Below are 10,028 nucleotides of genomic sequence, written 5' to 3' on the forward strand. Positions count from 1 at the left end.
TTTAATTTGTCCACAGATGTTGACAAGCTACCTCAGTCTAACAGCGAACTTGACCAGACCAGAGGGTTATTGAAAGGGTGTTAAATCCCTTACATGATTTTTTTTTCCTTTTTTCAATCCCTTTTGTTTTTTATGTGCAGCAACACTGGAGAGGCATCATGCATTGCTCATTATTTTGTGCTTGCCCATTTAGACATCATATTAAAAAAGATTCTGACTCGAGCAACGAGTTTTCCAGTCAAATCTGTTGGTCAACTAGTGTGTACTGACTGAATGTAGTGCGCAAATGGACACTCAGTTCAGAAAGAATGGCGTTTTGACACCAATGGTCGTTTTGAGATGCTTGTCACCGGGTAAATATTGTACGATAGCTAATGCAATAATGATAATGTATTATTTCTGATCATTTAATAGAAAATTGCAGGTCTCCATGTCATTTATTGCTTTATTTCAGTCGTTTTGGTCTGTACAAGGCTGCTGAAGTCATAACTACTTAAAGGCAGAACGTTAAATCAGGTTGAGGAGAGGACAGAGTTGTTTTTAGTTTTCATTTAGACATGTCTGTAGTAAATTATTAGGTTTATCTAGCAGGGGAGCTGACGTTATTGGCAAAATTTAAATTTATTTGCCTGAACTCAAAACCTGTTTTTTTTTGTGGTTTTTTTCTCAGTTGACTTCACTTTTTACAATTTTCACTTTTTTTTCATTTTGGACGAATGGCTGATTTGTTTGAGCCCATTGTATGGAGGTTGTTTGTGTTCATTTCAGCCGGTTGAGGAGGTGTTGACATTTGCGTAATGTTTTGTGGACTTAGCGACAGGTGCAAAACTTAAATAAGTTCCTTAATTTGTTGTCAGAATGAGTATTTATTGACTTAACAGTTTTTGCCTCTTTTATTTGAATTACGTTTGGTATTTTTGTGCATTTCATGAGGCATTTCGCAGCAATTTCATGAATTTCCAGCATGTTGCTTTGTGGTGGTAGATAGCGCTGTGTCCTCTCACGGCCTGCTGCTGTACATGCACATTCAGCCATTTGCAACAGTCCGAACATAAGGGGGCTTAGTCAGGACTATGCAGACTTGACCTAAACCTCAGAAGAATTAAACTCCTGCTAAACGACCAAACACAAATGGCACATCCATATGGCTGATCTGTTGAGGAGGACTCAGGGATGACGTGTTCTACTTGTCTTTACATTTTCTTCTCAGTCAAACTTGACACTCGAACCAGGTTACAGCATCGTGTACAATATTACCCTCATCATCAGGTCACATAAGGCAGTCTAGGTTTCTGATCTGGAAATTAAGATGTACTTGCAAGGCATACGAATATTGCTGTGTATAGCATATTTTGTTGTCCTCCAAGGCTTCAGAGAAAATCACTGTACTCACTAGTGGTAATTTTAAAGGTTTTTTTTTTTTTTTGGCCCCCTCCCTTTTTTCAACTAATCCTGAATTCTGACTTGAATACTCAGTACTGTATCCTATCTGTGTTTGGGAATTTCTCAGCATAAGAATATTGCCATGAAGGGTTAAATTACTTGTAAATGTAGGTTCGTCTTTGAGTCGGCATGGTCTTCCATCTCTTCATGATAGCCCAATTTCATTCCCCCTTTATATTTTTTAAGAGTAATCAGTGCTGCAGTTGACAGTTTCACATAATAAGCCCTTAATGTAGTATGTTCCCCTAAATTTGACCACACTTAGGTAAGGAACTTCTTAAATAGACTTCCATCTTTAGATGCCTAGAACGATCTATTAGATGTGGATAAAATGTACATTTGCTTACAATGAAAAGATAAATGGATGGTGATTGATCACAATATATTTCCAGCTCAGAGGTGAAGACGGCCTCTGTGTAGCCAGGTGAGGTTGAAGTGTTTTTTTTGGGAATGGAGGCATCCCCTCTTATTACAGTGCTTAAGACAGCATGGGCAGTGGCTTGCAGTTCTTGATGTAAATGTTTTGTTTGTCTTTTATATGTTCATATTAAAAGCAAATAAAAACTAATAATATTTTATCAAGTTTTGAATTGCCTCCAGTTGCTCCAGTGGGCAGGCAAAAAAAAAAAAACATTGTTATTGGCTACTCTCAACCCTTCCTGAGGAAAATGTAAATCGGTGACCTTCTACGATGTCCTCAACGTGGGATTTGACAATATGAGCGAATCAGTTGTCCCTGTCTGAACTGAAATCGAACTGTAAAAGCTCTAACCCCTGTCAATTATGTGTGCAATTAATTAAACTGATTTAAAATAAATGCCTTTCCAGTGATTTTTAAATCTTGGATTTAACTCCATTGATTACTTAAAGAATATATTTAAGTATACCGTAGAAATGTATAATAAAGATTTTTTTTTCCAGAATACCATAATTACTACAGTTAATTTTACTACAATAAAACTGGTTACAAGTACATAAAGAAGTATTGATGATTTGGTGACTTTGATACCATATTAATGTATTGAGGTATTTGCATTGTGTACAAAAACAAAAACGTTTTGCCACTTTTTGTTAAAGATGGTAAAGGATTATTACTACCTTTTCTAATATGAATATATTTTACTGTAGTATGGTATGTTGTCAAGCATAGCTGGGTAGTAACTGATTACATGTAATCTGGATTACGTAATCAGATTCTGAAAATTAAGTACTTGTAATTAGATTAAATTACATTTTAAAATAGGACCCCTAATCAGACTATAGTTACTTTTTTACTGATTACATTATTAAATATTATTCATACAATTTCATCTTTGAAATGTTCTTTTCTAAAATAGCCTACCGCTTATATACACTCAGAAAGTCTTCCAGTTTTCTGGACATTCACACAAAGAGCAGTCACTAGTCAGGTGGCTAAACATCATTTGACCACTGGATTTACAAAAATAATTTCAGGTTTAAGAAGTGTTTCAACATTGTATCAAATACTGATGACACATTAATTTTTATTTGAATTATCACTCAATAGGTTATTTATTACTGTGTCTTTGGAAGGCTTTTGTCTTTCAAACACATTAAACTACACAAATTCATGTTATTTCTTATTTACATGTAATGCAGGTATTCCCAAACTTATTTGTCATCTGAACCTCTTTCACAAAATATATTTAGTTTAAGTAGGCTACCCTACAGATTTTAAGATACGTTCATATTTAAGTATCACGTATGCATGTTCGCGGTTGGTTAATGGTCACATGACATGCAGGTAAACAAAGAAAATATTTCATTTTTTAGTAAGTGTAATATTTTGATTGTTGTTATTTTGACATGATTTATTTTAATTTTACATTATTATGAATTAATTAATTATTAGCTTTTCATTAAACTCACAAACCCTCTGCAGTTCCTTCATGAACCCCAGTTTGGAAAAACATTGATGTAATGTAATGTTTAATGTACTTCATGTTGTTAATTTAATATTACTCTGTATTTTTTATCATTATGGTACAACATTATCCTATTTAAATCAATGTGATAAACAAGTTTGGTCAAAAGTAATCTAAAAGTAGTCTGATTATATTACCTGACATGTGTAATGGATTACGTTACTAACTACAATTTTTGTCATGTAATTTGGAATCAGTAACGGACTACAATTTCTACCCAGCTCTGTTGTCAAGCTATTTGGTTATTTGACAACTGCACAGCTTACCAGGGTTTACTGACGAAGCTCAGACTGCAGAAAATTACGTATTATATTACAGCAAATGTGACATGAGATGCTAAAATATTTCAGAAATTTGGCGGTAACTTTCCTTGTGAATGTGACGGTTCTTCAGTTCACCACTAGATGTCGTTCTTACTCAAATAAGCACTCATCGTTTTGTCAAAGCTCGCGACAACTGGAGCGCTCTGACGACAGATCTCGCGAGAGCTTGTGAACGCTTCCTCTTGGTTGGATAGCGGCTTCCTGGCCGGACTTTTTTCCCCCTCCTTTTTTTTCTTGGGGGAAATTTCAACTTCTGTTTTCGCGGGTCCTCCAGGCCAAACAATTTCGGACAGCGTTTCGCGGTCGGTCTGCTGTTTGCGAACGACAGGCCTGACTTGCCTTTTGCCGCCTTTTGTCTGTGGGAGCGCGCGCGAGCCAGAGGCCGAATCGAAGCGACATTCCAGCGATGAAATAAACTGCATTTTGTGCACTTTTGCGCCTGTGGCACTCGCTCTTTCTACTTGACATCGAAATATTATTTGGTGTAGCTTCTGGAAGCATGACAGGGTGTTGAAATTAAGAGCTTACGAATCTCAGAAACTTCTAAAGACACAACTGCAAGGGTTTGTGTAGCAATTTGAAGGATTGGATGTCAGCAGAGACAACCTGGTTGTTCTCTTTGAAATAGATAACTGACAAGTATGGCACCAAAAAGAAGACCGGTCCCCTTGATTATAACCCCCACAGGAGAAGGACAGTCAACCAACATAGATGCAGCATCAGAGTACGTATATAGTTTGCTAAATCTGACATTTGTTTGGCTTACCTTCTTGCATACTTCAGTATGTCTCACCTGGTCCTGTTTTTCCTGTCTTTAGGGCCAACCTGGAGGCCTTGCAGAAGAAGTTAGGGGAGTTAGACTTGGATGAACAGCAGAGGAAGCGTCTTGAGGCTTTCCTCACCCAGAAAGCCCAGGTGGGTGAGCTCAAGGATGAAGATTTTGACCCCATATGTGAACTCGGTGCAGGTAACGGTGGGGTGGTCCACAAAGTCCGTCACAAACCTTCAAGACTGGTCATGGCCAGGAAGGTAAGCGATCGACGGACTTATGCACCTGCTGCTAGTTTGCTCATGGCAGGTAATGCAATGTGATCAAAGGCTGAACTTTTGTATTTTCCCCAGCTTATTCATTTGGAAATCAAACCAGCCATCAGGAACCAGATTATACGAGAGCTGCAGGTCCTGCATGAGTGCAACTCACCATACATTGTAGGGTTTTACGGCGCCTTTTACAGCGATGGAGAAATCAGCATCTGTATGGAGCACATGGTGGGACCAATGTTGTTGTTTAAGGTTTATAGCAAGAGTTCATAGCAAAAGTGTTACAGCACACTGACATGTATTTGTCCGCAGGATGGAGGTTCTTTGGATCAAGTGCTGAAGGAAGCCAGAAGAATCCCTGAAGAAATTTTGGGCAAAGTTAGCATAGCTGTAAGTATTATCATCCTCTTCTGTTGTATCTGTTTCAAATAATGCTGTTTAGAGATTGATGACAAATCAACCATACTGACACAACAGTGATTAGTTGGTTAGCAAGGTTGACTAGATTGTCTAGATTTTTAAAGCCTAATCAATATTAGGTGTTTCTTCTTTAAGTGTAACAAATGTAAGGGCACTACTTCTTGTTGAGGTTTGTAATGTGTTGACACTCAAACTCTGTTTTTGGAAGGTGCTTTTGTTCAAAGTGTGTTTGAGGTGTGCATATTATCATTAGATATGTTATCCAAATTTGCTGCTTTTCACAAAATTATTGGTACAATTGCTGTTCACATCAAATCTGCTGTGAACAATATTCTTTTTATAAATGCTTGATCCATAAGTCTTTTTTAAATTATTTGTTTTGCGCAGATAACAGTTATAGCTATGAACTTTATGTATTTGTTGAATATCCATTAGTTACCCTGTATGATCCTTCATCAATTTTACTATAAAGCGATTTCTTAAGACCAACTAGTCATTCAGACTAGTCAGTTTGAAAGTATTTCTAATACTGTTATCCAGCTAGGTTGACTTTTTTTGTGATAGAAAAAAAAATATTGATACCATATCATTTGTTCCATATATATTGTCGATATTGGATATTAGTTGGATATTACTCTTACACTCATTAAGAGTGAAAAAATAATAATAATTTACTATATATTTTGCTTCCTGTATATTATGGTGTTGTGATGTCTTTTAGTTCTAAGTGCTTTAATTTTGTCTTACTTGGACAAACAGTATTGTATTTTAATACTGTCCATTTACTGGTTATCAGCAATAACATGAAAATAATTACCATCTTATCGGTATCAGGGAGAACTATATAATATTGGCGCATCCCTAGAATATAGTTTAACTCTACCAGTTTCTTGTTTTTGGTGTGCTGTTAATTACGGTAATTGTGTTTATAATATTTGTAATACTATATGTAAAGAAATTGTGCATATACATGGGTAATGCACATGTGAAAAGATCAGGTTATTGTGAAAAAACTATAGGAATCTATTAAATGAAAAGTACATGAAACCGCTATAGGAATCCATTAAATGAAAAGTATAGAGGGGAACCTGCTCCTCTTCTTTTCTAAATGCAGAATCTCCATCGTAACATGTCTGGCACTAGTATGCACAGACCGCAAAATAATAAAGCTGTGACCACACCCACAGATGTGCAAACTCCCTTTTAAGTCAGAGTCACCAAAACATGCACATTTTTCAACACACATTTAACTTATTCTTCCAAATGAATAGGGTTGAACTTCTGTTTCACATTTGATCATGACAAAACACAAACATTTTAGCACAAAGTCCAAACAAAGGTGCAGAGATCTGTTTATGAGTGTCCATACTGTTTATTGCACGTGTGAGCGAATGCATCTCAGATTTCAGTAATCACAAAGCAGAAGTTGTTTTGTAAAAACTAAACCATGTAAAATGTTCTGTAAATTCAGGAAGCTAGATACCACATTGACCGTTGAGAGATAAACCCTAATGATGATATCTATAACTCTCTTTCCACAGGTACTCCGAGGCCTGGCATATCTTCGGGAGAAACACCAAATAATGCACAGAGGTACACACAGAGCAACATTCCTTACTAATATCTTAGAAAACGTACGTGTGCATACAGGCGCTGGATGGCAGCAGGAAGTAGCCCGTAATGCAGCTATTGAAATTACATAAGAAGCTTAAAAAGGATTATTATAGAGATTAGGCCTCATTTTTTCAAAGGTATTTACTGAAATTCTAACCAGAGACCTTCGTGCAACTGCAAACCTGAGATTAAATGAAGCAAAGATATTGCAAAAAATTATTATTATATTATTTCATTGCCAAACATCAATCTTCTACAATCAAACGTTTAAAAAAACAAACACTACATAGGCATTTTTTGCAAGTAGATCACAAGTTACCATAGAAATAGCTTCAGTGTGGCACAACCAACGTTTGAGCAATAATACTATGTCTGAAAATGCAAAGTATCAGATTCTCTGTCGGGTTGTATGAGGGTCTGAAGGAGCCACACTGGATTTAAAGGGTTAGACAGGGAGGGTCAGGCCTATAGTTGTGCTGTTGTGGCAGGGAGCGTTCGCCTGCTTGCGAGGAGCTGTCGAGGAGCCCAGCTGGTAATTACAGCCTCTCGGATGTGATTACATGGCAGCCGCACCCTGCAACCCCCTCCCTTCTTTTTCCTTTCCCACTCTCACCCCTCTGTCCACTCCCAGTGGGTGTTAGGGCTGAAGGAGGGCCCGTCATGTGTGGAATCGTTACATGTCTGCACCGTTATTTGCTCCTCTTGCCCTGTGTTTAAGAGTAGAGAGGTGTAAAGTGGCTTGCATGTCTGTCTTTTCTGCTGCGACGGTGTTGTCGGAGCTAGCTTTGCAGTATGAAGAGCATCTTGCGAAATGTTTTTGCTGGGCGTGCTGGAGAAAGGGCATTTGAACAGGGATGAAAAGCCAGGTGGTGCCGCTGGGATTTGGACCCCAGCCCTCCATCTTACATGGTCTTTCTCTCTGGTCCCTACAGACGTTAAGCCCTCCAACATCCTGGTGAACTCGCGCGGTGAGATCAAACTGTGCGACTTTGGCGTGAGTGGCCAGCTCATCGACTCTATGGCCAACTCCTTCGTTGGAACACGGTCGTACATGTCGGTGAGTCACCCGCCCACTTCCCTCCCCAACCCCCAGTCCTTCTCGTTCCAAGCCCTGTGCCGGTGCCCAGGATTCTTCCATGTGGAGAGGAGGAAGTCGCTGCCAGGTTTTAGCCCACTCCTCCTGGCCACCTGCAGGGTGCGGCGCCCCACTCTAGTAGAGCTTTGACTTTCTCTCTGCTCTCTGCCTTGACAGCCGGAGAGACTCCAGGGCACACACTATTCAGTTCAGTCGGATGTGTGGAGCATGGGCCTATCACTGGTTGAGCTGGCTATTGGACGCTACCCCATCCCCCCTCCCGATGCCAAGGAACTCGAGGCCATATTTGGCCGGCCAGTGCTGGACACAGGTGGGGCAGAAGGCCACAGCATGTCCCCAAGACCCAGGCCTCCAGGACGACCGGTTAGCGGTAAGACCTTGTTTAATTTCCCCAAACATTGGCATTAGTTTTAAGCGCATTCGATTTTCTCTATATTCTGCGTAATATGTGTGTTTAAGTTGAACCTTGCAAATTGTTTTCCCCCAGGACATGGAATGGACAGCAGGCCAGCCATGGCTATATTTGAGCTACTGGACTACATTGTCAATGAGGTCAGAGAATTTGCTTAGCGTGCAACTTACTTCCTTTTTGCTTATTTTTGCCTTTTAAAGTATTTTTATGTAGCAGTTTCACTTCAATATCACCCCTTTTTCTGCTCCCCACCTGTCTCTACATCTGCAGCCACCACCCAAGCTGCCCCATAGTGTCTTCACCACAGATTTTGAGGAGTTTGTGATGAAATGGTGAGCTCCTATGTGTTATCACTGGTGTTTTTATTGTATGAACCTGCAAAATCTTCAGTGTTGATCAAAACGGCATCTGAGCTATGGCAAAGTTGGACCATGATAAAAGGGCCATAGTACAGGGATGTTCATTCTAGCTCCCGGATGGCTAACCTGCCCCAACACACTTGCCTGGATGTTTCTTTTAATTATGAAGACATTGATTAGCTGGTTCAGGTGTGTTTAATTAGGATTGGTGCTAAACATTGCAACATAGTGGACCTCCAGGAGCAAGATTGGACACCTCTCGTGTAGTACAGTTTGGTGAATGCAGGTTTGAATCTGGACTGCGCTGTTCCCAGTCTCACACGTACTTTCTCTATTAATTTCTTGTAAATCTTCACTGATCGCACTTAAATGTACTTTAAAAGTTCAATAAGACTAAAGCAATAACTTGTCCTTTTAAAATGTCACGCCAACGGTTTAGTCTGACTGAAATCTACCAGTTTGTTTTTTGCAAAGTAAGATTAACTGATCTAGATAATGTAATGTAGCTTAGATTTGCCCGGTATGTGCACACTTTTCTTGCCCCGGTGTTGTGCACTTGCTCCGAAAGAAAGTGGTGTGACATGCAATGTCTGTTTAGTCCTTCAAAAATTTGTTTACTGGGACTGGCAGTTTAAGACTACGCAAGGTGGCTTGACTATGCAAAAAAACTTAAAACACTTAAATTAAAACAGTGATTGTAAAAGTACTTACTGTCCTGTCAAATAAAGGCAATAATACAAAACCCTCAACACCTCCCTCTAGATTTCTGGGCTAATGATTTATTGATTTCAGAATTTTTTGTCTTTACTGATGTTTTTTTGTGTGTTTTTCACAGCCTCATTAAGAACCCTGCTGACAGAGCTGACCTTAAGATGCTAATGGTACGTACATTTCCCTGTATGGTATCAGATTCTGAACTATTACAATTTTAGTATTTTATCACTACATCTAGAAAGTGGAATAACATGATAGGACTTAAAGAGTGAGAGCTCTTTGGAGTGACAACATATCGGTAATACTTTACAAGAAGGTTCATTAGTTAACGTTAGTTAACTACTGTTGTTAACATGAACTAATAGGGATGTAACGATTAACCGCGAGCCGGTTGAAAATCGATTCAAATATGTGACGATTCAAATCGGTTGAGATGCTAAACAAATCGTGATTCAATTAGGGGTAGGAGTTTATATGAATTTATGTCTGAGGGGAACTTACTGTCTTTAGAAAAGTTTAGATGGTATTTTTTCTTTTCATCTTGCATCTAGTTCATATGTGCAGCGCTTCTTTGTTTACAGCGGAAACGCTTTAAGCGCCACCTGCTGGCAGAGAGTGAATCTGCGTCTCATTCAGCTCAGCTTTCATGCAGATATTTTT

The 10,028-nt window shown here is 38.9% G+C and overlaps 1 protein-coding gene across 1 annotated transcript in view; it reads left to right on the forward strand.

Annotated features, from left to right (window-relative positions):
- Window positions 1–3,873: 3,873 nt before the first annotated feature.
- Window positions 3,874–10,028, forward strand: part of LOC107719582 (dual specificity mitogen-activated protein kinase kinase 2) — an 8,583-nt gene continuing 2,428 nt past the window's right edge. Inside the window, exons 1-10 of the mRNA XM_016527039.1 lie at window positions 3,874–4,436; window positions 4,531–4,741; window positions 4,835–4,981; window positions 5,066–5,143; window positions 6,715–6,766; window positions 7,720–7,844; window positions 8,040–8,253; window positions 8,371–8,435; window positions 8,566–8,627; window positions 9,490–9,535. Coding sequence (XP_016382525.1) covers window positions 4,354–4,436; window positions 4,531–4,741; window positions 4,835–4,981; window positions 5,066–5,143; window positions 6,715–6,766; window positions 7,720–7,844; window positions 8,040–8,253; window positions 8,371–8,435; window positions 8,566–8,627; window positions 9,490–9,535 — 1,083 coding nt within the window. The 5' untranslated portion in view covers window positions 3,874–4,353. The remainder of the gene's footprint in view (window positions 4,437–4,530; window positions 4,742–4,834; window positions 4,982–5,065; window positions 5,144–6,714; window positions 6,767–7,719; window positions 7,845–8,039; window positions 8,254–8,370; window positions 8,436–8,565; window positions 8,628–9,489; window positions 9,536–10,028) is intronic.

This window comes from Sinocyclocheilus rhinocerous, unplaced genomic scaffold, assembly GCF_001515625.1.
Source record: "Sinocyclocheilus rhinocerous isolate Xijiao unplaced genomic scaffold, SAMN03320098_v1.1 scaffold1294, whole genome shotgun sequence".
NCBI lineage: Eukaryota > Metazoa > Chordata > Actinopteri > Cypriniformes > Cyprinidae > Sinocyclocheilus > Sinocyclocheilus rhinocerous.